Source organism: the organism of the source record quoted next, unplaced genomic scaffold, assembly GCF_019419815.1.
Source record: "Pyrus x bretschneideri cultivar Hongxiangsu unplaced genomic scaffold, Pyrus_bretschneideri_v1 Contig33, whole genome shotgun sequence".
NCBI lineage: Eukaryota > Viridiplantae > Streptophyta > Magnoliopsida > Rosales > Rosaceae > Pyrus > Pyrus x bretschneideri.
In genome coordinates this window covers 2,504,002-2,519,980 of record NW_025999646.1, presented here as the reverse complement: position 1 = coordinate 2,519,980, position 15,979 = coordinate 2,504,002, and the positions used below count along the sequence as shown (strand labels likewise).

Genomic DNA, 15,979 nt, shown 5'->3' with positions numbered 1-15,979 from the left:
AATACAAACAGTAATATGGAATGGATGTTTAGGCATATGCCATGTACGATTCCGCAACGGGGAAATTTTATTCAAACCTTTTATCTTCTTTCTACATCCAATTCATACTTTATTATCTTAAAATTCTGAATGTACAATTCTCTTCCTACACTCGTAATGGAAATAAATAAAAAAATAAAATTCCAGCATTTGGAAACTCCGATCACCCCACCTTACCAAAGCCAGAAATCTGCTGTTCCCAAATTTATGTCTCATTTCTAATATTTCGACGCGTGTTTTATTTTTAACTCGTGGTTTAACAGTGTCAATGTTAAATAATATTAAATATGTAAATAATTAAAAGTTAAAAAGTAAAACCAATCATCACTCCCACTACCCATCTAGTATTCAACATCAACACCAATCCTTCGCCTGGATAACCCTTCAACTTCCGAAGCCTCATTTTCTCTCTCCTCGACTTTTTGTCTGTTCAATTTCCCAGCCCATCAAACAACAAATTTCATGTAAATTTTGGTTTGAGGAAGCAAGGAAGAGAGCTGATCGATCGATATAAACTCGATTTGAATCGACTCGATAACAAAAAAATGCGAGATCTTAATCGACGGGAACGCGGCTTCGACTCAATCCTCCTACGCTGCTTCTCCGGTGAGAGATAGACAGAGAGATTGGAAAGAAGCTTCAAGGACGGTGAGAATTGTCGTCGGCTTCGACTCAATACTTCCAGTGTTGAGTTTTGTTGTGTTTATTATTTTAATTTTCTTTGATGAATTAGAAAAGTTAACACTGTTAACTTTGAGTTAAGGCAAAGGACACGTGTTCAAAAATTAAAGAGGAGACACAAATTTGGGGACTGCAGATCCCTGGCCCCTTTTCAAACCCTCACCATCCCTAAATTCTCCCAATCCCTACCACCCATGTCTGAATTCCTCTGAAACGGTCGGTCAGTTGAATGATTATTGTGTACATATATGTATAGAATCACAATTTTTTAATCTTATCATGAATTTTTTTCATAAAAATAAATATTGTCATGAATTCTTTAGGGTCTTTTTAACGGTGGGTTGTTAAGGGATAAGGTTAGTTAAGGGATAAGGTTCTCTTAATTTTCAAATTGTAATAAAAAATTGAGTGTAGCAAAAGAATAAATGAGTCTAAATAAACTTGTGGCAGAGGTTATTTAATGGAAGATAAAATACTATTACATGGAGTCATCAACGTCATCTCCATGACGTCATAAGTACTGGGCTAGCCAATTTAGGACCGCCGACTATGCAGCATTTATTTATGGGAACTTTCATGAAAAAAATTTGGTTTAAGTTTATTTTAACAAAAAATTATGCTTTAATTTTATTTAATAAAAAAGAGTTAAATTTTAATGAAAAATTGTTAAATTTTAATAAAAATGGCAAAAGAACTTAAATTAAAAAAAATGACACAATTTAAAAAAATAAAAATAAAAATCTGACGCGCAGAATCTGTACACTGTTTATGAAACTGAACATTATTTATGAAACTGAACACTATTTATGAAACTAAACACTATATATGAAACTGAACGGTATTATGGATCAATATAACTGAACATTATTTTTTTTTCCTTCTTCTTCTTCTTCTTCCAAGCACCTGGATCAATATAACTATGTACAATATGTAATTTTTATTGGGTTGGAGTAGTCTCTGTAGGTTCAAATAAAATTTTCTCATTTCTTCTTCTTCTTCTTCTTCTTCTTCTTCTCTGTAGGTTCAAATAAAATTTTCTCTTTTTTTTCCTCCTCCTCCTCCTCCTCCTCCAAGCACCTTGATCACTATAACTATGTACAATATGTAATTTTTATTGGGTTGGAGTAGTCTCTCCCCTTCAAATCCTCCTCTTCGTTTGTCTCCTCTTATTTACGATTAAGTCACGTTAATATCTTGTATTAATTCTTTGTAGAGAGATAAAAGTGAATGTTAAAAAGAAAGGGATTACGAGAAGAGAGAATCCAACTTTTTTTCGGTTATCTCAACAAAAGAAAAAAGCTTTGATGCGCCAACGTCTATCATAAAAGACGTCATATTTTCCATTTATCTATTCTTTGCACAATTATGTTTACTCGTATTAAAACTTCGCCATTGTTACTCTTGTTTAAGGATAATAAACGTGTTCTTTGTTTTTTAAAGTAAATAAAATAATAAGTAATAAGACATGTGTTAAATATAATTGGACAAAATCAGAAAATGAGGACCCAAGTATTAAAGTAACAAATAAATATGGCAACCTTTTTTTTTTTGTGAAGAAAAGTTTTTTTTTTTTTGGACGTCCACACACATGCGGTTTTTTTGGGGGGGGGGGGGGGTGAATTGGATACTCTCGCTGTCAACGCCATGGCATACTCACAACCTTAAGCCGGAAGGACTTACACATGACACCTAATTGCTAGTTGCTACAAGTATTTAATTTACGTATGAGTTTACATATTGAACACCAACGAGAAGTACTGGCAACAAGAATCAAACTTGAATTGAAGGTTAGCTGCAAGTATATCTTTATCAACTCAACCAACTCTTGTTGACAAATAAATATGGCAACTTAGATTGTAAGGACTAGGGAAAATTTATACACAATTTTGGGTGTGGTCAGTGTAACCCTACACGTAACAAACTTAAGAAAGTTTGTGCATTTGCATCAAACCTTTGCAGCTGTGCTAGACCTAGAGTTATTAGGTAACAAAAAACCGTTTCTACAAGTTAATAATAATATTTAAATACATCTTCACGACCTAAAGTAGTTTTAATCTTCTTAAACTGGTTTTGTTGTCTTGGATTTAGCTTGAATACGATAAACCATAGTATTGAAGAAATGCTGAATGAAGAGATTGGTACCCCCTTGCATATTTTTATGTCTAAATGAAGGTAGAAGATAGAAATTTAAGAGCGAGTACAAATCAAGCTAATTTGTTAAACTTGCTACAAAAACCCGAATTTTGTCGCTCTTTTCTCTAATATTTTCTTTTCTTGTTATATTAATAATCTGAACACACATTCATACTAACAAAGATATGCAACTCAACATGGTTTTAGACAAGCAAAAATAAGAGGAGGGACACTTCAAAATTCAATAACATTTTGTAAGAGATTAATACTAAAAGTTTCAAATAAAAAGTTTGAGAGGGGGTGAGTGCTTCGTGGCCCTACGCTCCCTTTATCCCTAATGCTCGTCCAATATATTGAGTTATCCAACCACTTAATATTACGGTGCAGTAGTATTTCTTTTCACTTGTAAGTGAGAGTTCTGAGGTTCAATTTTTGCCAAAGGTGAATTTGAACAACATTATTGCTGGCCTATTACTAGACTAAGCTCATCATCTCCTTTTTAGTGTAAATATTATTGATTGTTACAAAATAAATATTGAATCCAATTCAAATTAATTTTTAATATTGTTAGAGACATTAATTCGGTCATTAATGTAATGGAAGTTTAGGCATATGCCATATACGATTTTGCAATTCATATGCGCAAGATGGATGAGAGATTTTTAGTATTCAAAAATACGGTCCGATATTTAAATTTAATAATATTATTTGTCGGAAACACGGCTCCATGAAACAATAACCGCACATGCGGTGATAATCTGGTGTAGAAGCAGTGTAAGTCATAAGTGCTGGGTTCGCCAATTAGGCCCACTAACCGTGCAGCATTTAATGGAGCCTATGGAGGGTTAACAAAATACTTCTGATAGGTTGAACAATCTCTGCTGGACTGGATTAGGCTATTAGATAAGGTCATAAGTATTGTGGGGCTCACCGCTGTTATTGATCTTTTATTTTACTTCCGTACAATTTTATTTCATTGTTTTTTTCGAATGCAGGGTAGGTGGACTAGGTAAGACAACGAGTCACACATATATATTATTTTGTTTTTTTTTTAGGATACAAAACATTGTCCGCAATGGTTCTCAAGTGAACGGTTGATTGTACTTCTCCCTGACGTTAAGTGTACCAAAATATTAATAAAATAAATGAAGATGATAAAAGTGTTTCTTTCAATTTTATTTGTTTATTTTACGTTGCATAAAATAAAACGTAATAATTATAAATGTTTTAGTATGTATGATTTGATTTCTCACGTGTTACGTTATTTCATTTCATCTTTTAAATTATAATTTGGAACACGCATTGATATATAAAGTGTCATAATAAAAGTGGTCGAAATTTTCTTAAGTATCAAATCATTTGTAGTATGATATTTAATGTATCGAATCGTGCTCGATACACTAAAAAATTTCTTGTTGGTGTGATCTTCCCACTTGAATTAAATGCACATCTGAGCAGTTGTCATTTCACTATCACATGATTCATAAGCCTGTAATACAAAATGTCATTGTCCTTATTCATCAATATTTTGCAACAACTTTGATTTCTTTTCTTCCTCCTTTTTTTTTTTTTTTTGTTTGTTTGAAAACTAGGAATCCACATTCCAGGGCAAAGAAGCCAAACAGGGACAAGAAAGCTTACCAAGAGGCAAACACCAAGAAAGACCAAACAAGACCAAGGCAGCGAGCAGGGATACAAGCATCATACGCTTCCACCAAGTAAAAGTGTCACCCCAAACACCACCACAACAAAGCTAATGAGGACACGGAAGACTATCATTACACAAGACATGAACTAACGAAGATGAGGGTCTATCGACCCAAACAAAATCGCACATATCCGTAAGACCAGCCGATGCAAGAACATCTGCTGCACAATTGGCTGATCTTGGCACCCAAGACCAACAACAGACCTGGAAAGCCCCACTCAACCATCGGACCCTTGCCAAGATGGGGAAAGCCTCCCAACTGCCATTATCAATAGGACCGCTGAGATAAGATATCGCTTCAAGAGAATTAGATTCAAAAATAACAGAACTAACACCCAATGAGACACCCAACTCGCAACCCCGTAACAACGCCAGAGGCCTCATTCGTCATCACAATAAGTTGTGGTTGTGGAAGGTAGAAATCTCTAGCATTTAAAGTGGGACAATGGCGATAGAAATTTGTTACATTGACAAAATTTAAGACCGTTCCATTTTCACATATAGATCTGGATGAGAAGAGAAGAAGAGAGCCCCATTTTTCTCTCTTTTCTTTAAAAAAAATGTATCTAGATTTATCATTTACAAATACAACTACCTTGTTTAACCATGTACAGTACATCTTATGGTAGCTAATTATTTGTGTTAAAATATTACTATGCGGTGGTCTAGTTATTGGTGACGAATTTCAGACCTGTGTTTTATATGACACATCATGGGTTCGAATCATAGCAGTGGTGGTCAGGGAGAAGCTGAAATGCCTTAGTGAATCTTCTTGGCCTAAAAAAATGTGGACTAACGTAACAAAGCCACCAACTAGTCATTTTTAAAGAAAATATATTTGTGTTAACTATGTACGAATTGTTAATATTTTGCAATGCCTTCAATCATGCGAAAGTAACCAAGTGATTGATTATCTTAGTGGTTAAAGTCTTCTCTTTAATTTGATGTGCCTGAATTCAAACCCTCCCCCTATTTCTCTTAATTTAACGAGCCATTTAACATTGATTTTTTGTTGGGCTAGATATATTTTACACCATCAACGTTAGAAGTCATTTTTAAAATGGGTCACAAACTTTTAGTTTTTGCACATTACACCCCATCCTTTTAAAATGGGTCAATTATTAACAATCAAAGCATGACTCACCCTCCAAACCCACTAACCAGACCACAGAAAACTGGGTTTAGGTCGAAGCTATCCAAATTGTACATCACCGCACCATACAATGATCAAATTGGTGATCTCTATTAATTAAACAAAAAAAAAAAAAAATTGGTGGGTCAGGCCCGTTTGTTCCAAATTATCGGGCTAGCCCAATCTGCTATGATATCCATGTTGGGTTGGGCCTGCGCAAGAGTGAAATTTGCCCTAGTAAATGATTTTGTTTTGGAGGGTGAGCAATAATAATTTTATTTTTTTAATACCAATCAGGTAAATCATTTCTGATAGTTCTTGTTAGTCAGCAAAAGATAACAGAATTACAGAATTCATTAATAAGAGAAAATACAACACAAACAAGTGACATTTTTCAGTGTGCCAATAACACACAGGTACACCAACTATCATAATACAAGTAATTGGATACTTGAAGAAAAAAAAAATTTAATCACTTGTATTATAACACTTGATGCATCGAACCGTATTTCAGACACTGCAAAACTTCTCCAAAAACAACAATACAAGCAAGCAACGACATCATAAACATAAGAAAACTTAATTCAAGTGGGAGTACAAGGTTGTGCAGATTTTTTTTGAATTTCCCAAAGACTCATCCTTCCAGTTCGAAGCGGAGATCTTCTCTGCTGAGACTCGTAAATGGACAACTACTGTTGTCTTAAGCCCACGAAGCTTTTGTTTCAATAGCTCGACTCTCGAGCAAGGGTTGCTTACAACGGCATGTTGTACTGGGGGAGCATGTACGACGGATTTGTTATTGGGATGGATCCCAGCTCAATTAGTAATAACACAACAAGCTCTACAAGTAATAGCACTGGTGATACAAATATTAATTGTTGCTTCATTGGTATGCCTAAAGATGATCTGGTCACTCTCACTACAAGATTTGAATCTCTAGGTGTGTGTAACAGAGCTAGAGGAGGTACGTGTCTGCGAAAGTGCCAGTTAGCTAATAATCGAGCGAATGATCTGAGTGTTCGGGAGTTGATAGATGATGATCAGGTTGACAACTCTGCAGGCAAATGATGTTTGGTAGGCAGCGGTTTCGTATCCAGAATGGTTATGCGAAATGCTTTGACCAACACAGTAGGGGTGCTTGCTTTCGACCTAAATAGTGAAGATATCTTATATCTAGAACTCAATGAACACAATGTCATGTGCAACATTCGTGCAAGAAAGGTAAGTAAGACTAGTAGGTCACTCCGGTTGATTATGCTCCAGTAATAACTCCGCGATGGCTGTCTTCCCATTTGCGCTCCCATGGTGGCTGACACCAGTTATTAGACATAAATCGGGCTCTAGTACTTCGAATCATGTGACTGAAGCAGGTAAGAAGAGGAAAGCCAATGACGAAGACACGAAAGTGAACAACAATCAAAGCGCAGCAGAAGATATGTTGAAGAGAAAAAGGTACGACTTTCATGCGGACAAATGATTTAAGAGTGGAATCTTTGGCAGTACTACTAGTACTAGTACAAGATCAAGTGGAGGAGAGCAGGTAGTTTAGTCGGCAGCCGGCATGGTTACTTGGTCTGCAATTCTGAATCTGATGATTGATTTATAGGTATACCATTGTCTTTTGAATCTTGATCACCTTACACAATGTTATGTGCAAGCTTCTTTTCTAATTATCTAGGCAAAATATTCGATCCTGATCCGACCAATGGTGACAGGTCGCTGGACATTCCTTGGCACCAAAGTTACCTTGATACTGCCATCATCGTCAGCTCCCAAGTCCTCCAGCAAGTCCGAAATCCCAAGATGTAGGCTGGTTTTAACCTTTTTCTTGGACTGTGGCAAAAACACCAAGCTCCCTGCAAACTCGGAGTTGTTAGGTCGACTCAGCGAGTCCTCATCATCGTTCACATGCACGTCGAACTTGAGCACCTTGTCTGCCACAAACTCAATCCCTTCAATCGCCAACACCTCCTCTTCCTCCTCCTTGTCCTTCTTGCTCCTCGACCTCCTCGGCCGCGGCACGATCACGCTCACCACAGAGTCCAAAACTATTGGCAACTCACTACTCTCCACCAAAACTACCTATTGAAAAAAATACAGAATATAATTGCTAAATTTTAATCACTCATGATTCAACAAATTAACTATGCAATTTAATTTATGCATAGAAACATGAAAATTGTTCGAGGCAAATGTTTAACACTCTATTCTGAAGACAGTTCACTACCTTTTTTGATGCCTCTGCCGCGTTTGCTGGCCTTGTTAGGTTATGAGTCCCCAAGGCAAGTCCTCCAAGACCAAGGAGAAGATTTCTCCTATCCAATTTTACCAGACAAGTTTGCGGATCTTGATTAAGGTTTTGGTCACTGTTGATTGTTGTTGCTTTACATGAACCTCTAAGATTTCTGACTAAGGAGATCTGGGATTTGTTTGGGAATATGTGAGGGAGTGAAGGGGCGATGGCGCAAGTGGTAATCTTGGTGTTGGATGATAGTGGAAGAGAAGAAGCCATGGTTTTTGTTTCCTTTTTGTCAAGAGCTATGTATGGATGAACAATTTATGTCATTTGCAGTGTCTAATCACATTTACAGCCACACGTTCTACGTAGCCATTAGTCTAGATAAGGACGAGACTTTTTGTTTTCAGGGCCTACTTTTGACAAAATCGAATCCAGATCTTGCTGGATATCTTTATGAAAATCTTTGAAATTTGTAAATTATGTCCGTTTATTGTATATTGTGTGATTAAAATTTATTTTAAATATTTTTATTTAAAATTAAACATAAATAATACTTGACAAAAACTGACCGCACGATGTACGATAAACGGACACGATTCACTAATTCAAAGATCGTCACCAAAAAAATCCAAAGAGGATCATACTGGGTCAAAATCACACCCACTTAAAAAATTCATTTACTTTTTTTTTTTTTTTTTTTTTAAATACGGCACCCATGTCATGTTAATTTGTTCACTTAAAACATACGTAACGATAGCTTTTTGCATTCGTGTCCTACACCAAGCCACTTGGTTGGATCATGATGCATTGATTCTCGTCATCTTTAGCTTCATTGAGTAAACCTTACTGTAATATGATGAAGAAGAAGAAGTAATGAAGAAGATACCAAAGATAGCTTGGAGAAGAAAGAGAGAGAGAGAGATTTCAATGATTAATACTCAAGAATTTCATTACACTTTCTGTTAGAGATACTTACATACTTATATTCTTTTTTATTACTAAAGCTGATCTCTTAAGCTACCTTATAACTACCTAATCTAACAACCTTTCTTATCTAATGACAAATGGTATCTTATTGACCATTGGATCACTATCACTATCCTCAACCCATTGGACAAGTAACGTTACACAAACAACTATGCTTAAGGATTTCTACTTTTTTCGGCTATAGTTTGTCAAAATCTGCATACTTTAAAGTGCTAAATCTCTCATTTTGCACTACTTTTCTTGTAATCAAAAGAAAATTAAAGCCATGTCATGTTTAAGGCGAAATCTTAAAGTGATCCTAAATTTTAAGAACATTTAGCATTTTCTATAAGTGCTTCTTCAATAAGCACTTCTAACATCACCAAACCGACACTGGATCGTACAAGCAAATTGGGCAGACATCAAAAGCTTAGGCCGGCCCAATCATTAACATGATTATGTTACACCAAAGTTGACTATGATAGCCCAACTTTTTTTTTCTTAAAGTAATGAGTTGTTGAATCTCGATGCAAACGCGATTTCATTTGTTGCCCTATTCGTACTACATTTGCACTGCAAACCAAATTGTACTACATATTAGAAGTAAAAGTACCAGTGAGTACTAAATTCTAGTACTCCAACTTTGATTATATTGCATCAACACCTATAAATACATCATCTCTCTATTACCATCGCAGCAGAAATCAGCTCAGCAACTTTACCACTTTAACTTCAAGTAAGTTTTTCATTTCATCTTTGTTCCGTTTGATTTATTCAATTCAAATGCTAGAAACAAAGAGCAGAGTGCATAGGAGGAAATTTTCATACTCTCGTTTTCTCCTTACGCGCTTCTGTTGTTTTTGTCATTAGTTAATCTGAACATTTTTTGTCAGGAATTGGAGACGATCCAATGCAGTATTATGGTTTGAGTTCATCGTTCCCGTCGATCGAATGAGCCTGCCTGAATTTATGGCATCCACAATCGGCACCAAATTCATCACCGGAGTGCTACTTTCATCACCTTCAGCTTCCAAGTCCTCCAACAAGTCCCTTGTCCTTGAATTCATGTTACCATTCCGATCTCATATATTTTGTTAAGCACATGCAAGCTATGCACAAACAAAACCTGGGACGCCATTTTTTATATCTTGGCACCAAAGTTACCACCCGACTGTTATTGCATTCAACTCATCCTCCAACAAGTTGGTTATCTCTATGCGCAACCTCTTAATTTTCGATACAATTAACATAAAAATCATATAAATAGAAAAAAGTTTGCGTATAGAAATAAATGACTTGCTGTGGGATGAGTTGAAGATGATAGCAGTCTGGTGGTATCTTTGGTGCCAAGGAAAACAAGATGGTCACCTTAATTTTTTTATTCTTGGTATGCATTAGTAAATTTAGTGATAGAAATCAATGTATACTGATGTGAGAATATGGTATTGTTTGACTGAGGGTGAAACTTGAGAAATGAAATAAACATGCAATTATTTGATTCTATCTACTCATTCTCTCATAACTTGTTGATTTTGTGGTATCAATAATGTTCATAGATAGATTCAATTACAATTGACTTTACTTTATGGTAAAAGTGAATGTCAAAATAGCTTCAACCATCAACCATAAGGAACATGACATGTGCAATTCGAATTAGATTATCCTAACATCATATCGATTCTCTGTTATCTAAACATATTGATATTGACACAATATAAGCGACACGTTCTGATTTCAACAGTTGGATTCAAAATTTTCTCAGTGGTAAGAGAATTTAGATTTCGTTTATTTGGGGCGGCAAGGGTTTATTTCTTTTTCTTTTTATTCAATAATTATTTGGACTCCCTTTCACTTGTATTCATGTTCTTCACCAAGAAGTAAATAACTGTAAATAAAAAGAGAAGAAAAAGTCGCACTTAAAAAAGAAAAAAAAGTAAAAAAAGTGGGCGTTTTGTGGACTCTTGATTTGCAACAACGATTGTAATATCAAACGCTTTTATCTTCATTTCGTTTCTCTGTCTCTGTCTGTGTGATTTGTGTCGGGGTTTTAGACGAAATTCGAGCTCGGGAGAAAAAGAGGGGTTTTGGGGGATGTCTTCAACGTTTCCAGCCCATGACAAAAAGTCGGGCAAATGGGCAAGTATTCCCCAAAAGATGGAAAACCCAGCTCCAGCCCATGACAAAAAGCAGGGCAATCTGTGGGCCCAGCAGTGCCGGACTGCCCAATCAGGCAATTGGTGCCCAAACTTGTGCCCGATTGCAACACCAAAATAAATTGTGAGTGCAGAATTTGATTTTACTAATAATTTATCAATTCGTAATCTTCATGCTAAATGAAAGTCCAAATAAAGTTTCCACAACTTAGCAATGAGAATCTCACATGTGCCCAATTAGCGCAAAACCTTGAAATCCATTATAATATTATTACAGGTTTAGGTTTATAATAGGGTTTAGAAAATTTACAATTAGTGTGGAAATTTTGTTAAGTTAATGGTAAGGACAAGATTTTTCTGTGGAGATTAAGCCAAATGTCAACTAGGAACTTGAGTTGAGACTTGAGATTCACCCTCACGTTATTGAAATTCAAAATCTCAAAAGCCGAAGGAAGGACGAAAAGTCTCATGAGATGTGTATGTCATCAACGTTCTACTCGAATCGCAGGAACATGTTTCATTTCCAAATTTCAAATTTGGCGTTAACTGGAACGAGGAGGAAACACACACCGACAGCTTAAGTTATTAGAACCATCAGTTTCTTTTACAGTTAAGCTACGTTGTTAGTTGACTCGAGCAATTTCAGTCGAACTGATGCACATGTTGCTTCATGTATTATCTCTCCCTTGCAGGCCAAGCCACACACTCAAGCCAATTCGAGCTATCTTTCTGTTCTTATTGGCAAGTCAAGCTCTGATAATGGTGGCAAGTCGATGCTTGTGCTGTGGAAAGGCATCGAGACCCAGCGGATCTCGGTCATGGGCAATCATGCTATTCATTACCAGCTGGTAAGTACTCCTCATATAATCCCCTCATTCTCTGAGATCATGCTTGGTTTATAATCTTTACACTTTCAAGATCAACATCTTAATATCGCTTGTTGTCGAAAGACATATACTTTTCTTAAATTTCAATTTCAGACTTCAGATTTACTGGTGTCGAATTGAAAACTTCAGGGTGTTTTTTCTTATTGCTGAGGGATGCCTCTCGCCGGTTCAGTGAGAAATGCATACCGCACGAAGTTCCGGACTGTGTTTATGAACGATAAACTTTCATGTGAGACAATGAAGAAATGAATCTTCGGAGCTGGGGCTGCATTTGTCGTCCTCACAGGCATATCCTCAGAGATTTACTATGTTAGTTATTCCAGGGCTAACAAATCCCCGGCTGCCTATAGCAGAGACACCGGCGTGAGGATGCAGAACCTCTAGAACAGAAACAATTGGAGGGAAGTGAGAGTGATCTTGTATTATCACTTGTAGTTGGTTGACTAATAGCTGCATGCCTATCTTATATATGAGTATGGACTAAGTTAGTTAATTAACAGGCCATATGATTGAATATTTGAAATGCTTGTGATTTATGTATGATATTTGGAGTTTTATGTCTCTTAAAATTTACTAATTTGGAGTTCAGTGTCCAATTACCACTAGTCTCGATCGACGGATGGAACTGGATGAGATTGGAATTGAGTCCAAGTCAGTGTTATAGTCTCACTCCTCCTGTAACTAAGACACAGTACATTGGATTGTTGTCCAGTTCCAGTTCCAGCGTCAAACAACGGCCAAGACAATAGTCCACTAGCCCTCATCAGACATTCGAAAATGGATGGTCCGTTCCAAACCGAGCCGCCAAACTAGTATCTGGCATTTGTCCGGTGCCTCAGTCCATTCCTAGATCAATTTTGCTCCCTCACTTTACAGCACAAGCATTGGACTGGTGCTTTTGGAGCCATCCATCGATGGCAATTTGCTTCATAATCCTAATTATTTTACAGATGGATCCGAGGAAACGTAGGTTTGAAGCATCAAAACATGATCTATTTTTAACAAAAAGAAAAATGTCTCAGAACTGTGGCCCCAAATGCACATGCTAAATCCGTAGTCTTTAGAACTGGGGTGAGTATGAGAATAGGACCACTTCGAAACGATCTGGATTTTAGGGCTCAATCTTACAACTTTATGACAAGGTTCTAAAAGACGCTAGGCGCTAGCCGAGCAGCTGGCTAGGCGCTAGTCGAGCAGCGGCCTGGGGCTTAGCGCCTAGGCGCCTAGATGGACTAGGCAGACTTAAGTAAATCAATTATATTTCATGTAAATAAGTGTTGTTCATACTTAAAAATTATATATTTTCATCATAAACTACAAAATAGAATGCATATTTATTATGAAGTATTGGAACACAATGAAAACATGGGGAATAAGCATATAATGTGCGTTCGTTTAACTATTCAGCAAGTCTCTTATAATTTATTGCAAAAAAAAAAAAAAATACAAAATGAAAGTTATATATTTTCTATCTAAGTGAGTCGCAACCTAAGCGGGTCTGGGCGGGGTAGGCAGGTGCCTCATCAGGTCTAGACACCCTTTCTTAATTTTCAAATGCCTAGGCATTAATCGGGGCAGTGGCTAGCTACCTAGCACCTAGGCGGCGCTAGGCGGGGATTTTTAGAATAGTGCTTTATGAATGATCAAATACACAACACCAGGAAGGGAATAATAAAACAATTAAATAAGGAACAGGTCGTGAATTTTCACTCTCGTTTTCTTCTCGTGCAATTCTTATTCTGTTTTTTTATTCTCTTTTCATTCATTCAAGCCATGTGCTCAAAAAATGAAGAAGTGCACAAAAATCATTAAATATAATTAAAAAAAACATAAAAATTGTGTTATAAAATTACTTTACAACCCAAATTCTGTAGGGACTAGAACCAGTGGCCATAAAATATGGGGAAACAAATCTGTGCAAGCTTATTCAGTTGTCCAAATATACATACATATCTTACAAGAATCTTCCATCATATTCTGTCCTTCGCCCTGCTGTGTAGTAGTTCCCTATTTCCATTCCTATCACAAACCACTCACCAAAATTTCAATAAAAATAAATAAAATAAAATCAATAAACCAATTAGTTCTATATCATTGAACCAAAAAAAAAAACCCTAATATAAACCTTTACATGCATTTATGTGCTTCTTCCATCAGTTTAAAGAAAATCAAAGAGCAATCAAGATAAGAGTTACAAACTTACAAATTAATACATATATAGAATTTTTTCAAACTAAATATCTCGAAGCTGAAACCTAAGGACAAGGACAGCTTCAAACAGTCTACATCACTCTTTAGAAATTACAAGATTGAGAGAGCAAACTACCAGAAATTATATCACCTGAAGATCGCAAAATGTGACAAACTGAAAGTGACACATCAAGAGAACGGGGAGACTGTTTCTGTGTCGTAGATTTCTCACACACACGCAATTCAACTTAATATACCGCTAATGAAGATGGCTAATTCTTTAATTTTATGGTTTCATGTGATCAGAAGTATCATCCCAATGAGGCAAGTTGAGATCAGTAGAAACGAGGGTTTCGATGTCTTCCCAATTCCAGTCGTTCGAGTACACATCCGTGGCGGCGTTACTTGTGGAAGGGCTTTCCAATTGGGCTGCTGAGGAAGAATATTTGGCATGATGCTTGTAATGGTTGGCTCCTCTACGGTGACTTTGAACTGATCTTCGTTGCCAGCGTAGTTATAAACGTTTAAGGATTGCAAAGATGTTGAGATTGAAGAGAAGTTTGTGTCAAAGGAACTTGAAGTAGTAGTACTAATTGAGCTTGAGAAGGGATCAAAGTTTATTAGGTGTCTACTTTGATGAAGAAAAGGCAAAGTAGTAGCACTACTTAAACCTGCTGATGAAAATATGATTGTGTTGTCCAAATTCTGTTGCGGAAGCGAAGATTGGGGACCGATAAGCGCACGATAGAGAGCTTGCGCCGTGGGTTTTTGCTCGTGATGATCCTCGATCATCGCACTGTTTGCGGCGGTTGTGGCAGCTGCTTCCGAGGGAGAATTGTTTGATGACTTTTTGTGGCGCTTGTTTTTGCGGACGCCGCCAACGGGGACGTTTCGCAGAGTCCCACCTTTTGTCCAGTGCCTCTTGCAAGCTCTGCAGAAGTGTCTTGGCTGTGACTTGTTGTAGTTATTGTAGTAGCAAAACTTTGTGTTAATTGATTCACATCTCGGACACTTCAACGGCTCAGATTGCTGCTGCTGATTTTGTTGCTGCTGCCTCCTGACGGCGGTTGGTGGTTTTGGCAGCTGAAACGTCTGAACTTGCAGCAAGCTTGTCTGACTCCAATCCATCCCGTCACTGTTGACCTGCTTAGTACTCAATCCCATCTCCTCAAACCCTCTCAAAACCCGAAACAACGAATCGATTACGAGTAACCCGAATGAAGATGAAGATCAAGGAACAAGTGTTTGATTTTTCTTTTTCTTCTTCTGGTATACTTATATCTAGCCCTTGAAACGCAGACGGCGAAAAGAGAAAGCAGTCTGAAGAAGTTAACGAGTATGAGACTAGCTAGGGTTGTTTATAAGCAAAAGGGTAGCGCGTTGATCGGAGGAAATGAGTGATTCTGGTTTCAGGTGCAATGAAATGCCTAGGAAGCTCCTGAGAAGTGAGCATGTCTAAGTTGAGTCTCCTTATCTCAATAATTTTAATATATATGTATATGTAAGTGTGTGTGTATATGTGTATATAACTATTAATGATATAAGTGTGAGAAGAATATTAAGATATGATGATGGAAGAGGAAAGGTTTTTGTATGGTCGAGGATAGTTGTGATTGATAGATGTGTGGGGTTTGGTACTGGTGGGTGGTGGCAACCCTATAAAATTATGCAAACTTAGGTAACAATCAATAGTACCATACTACCATGCTCTTATATATTCCTTACTCATCACCCCCACAATTTTATAGAAACAAATATTCAAGGACTAAAGTAATATAAGAGAAGAAACAACGTGCAGGAGACAAAGAGAAAGAGAGAGAAAATTACTTAACCTCGAAGGTGAAAGTGGGT

The 15,979-nt window shown here is 36.8% G+C and overlaps 1 protein-coding gene, 1 long non-coding RNA gene and 1 pseudogene across 6 annotated transcripts; 1 reads left to right on the top strand and 2 right to left on the bottom strand.

The window, feature by feature from the left end:
* Window positions 1-7,099: 7,099 nt before the first annotated feature.
* Window positions 7,100-8,220, bottom strand: LOC125480420 (polyphenol oxidase latent form, chloroplastic-like). The gene is made up of 2 exons (XM_048591270.1): window positions 7,921-8,220; window positions 7,100-7,775 (listed from the first exon to the last, which is right to left on the bottom strand). The coding sequence occupies exons 1-2, from the start codon at window positions 8,203-8,205 to the stop codon at window positions 7,368-7,370; spliced, it is 693 nt and encodes a 230-aa protein (XP_048447227.1). The 5' UTR covers window positions 8,206-8,220; the 3' UTR covers window positions 7,100-7,367.
* Window positions 8,221-9,482: 1,262 nt separating this feature from the next.
* On the top strand, window positions 9,483-12,499 carry LOC125480340. 5 transcript variants are annotated; one of them, XR_007260729.1, is made up of 4 exons: window positions 9,483-9,634; window positions 9,792-11,175; window positions 11,744-11,899; window positions 12,090-12,499. It is a non-coding gene; the product is annotated as an uncharacterized LOC125480340 (long non-coding RNA). The 5 variants fall into 5 exon arrangements; XR_007260728.1 differs by having other exon boundaries at window positions 12,068-12,499; XR_007260730.1 differs by having other exon boundaries at window positions 12,032-12,499.
* Window positions 12,500-13,632: 1,133 nt separating this feature from the next.
* On the bottom strand, window positions 13,633-15,904 carry LOC125480354 (annotated as a pseudogene).
* Window positions 15,905-15,979: the final 75 nt, after the last annotated feature.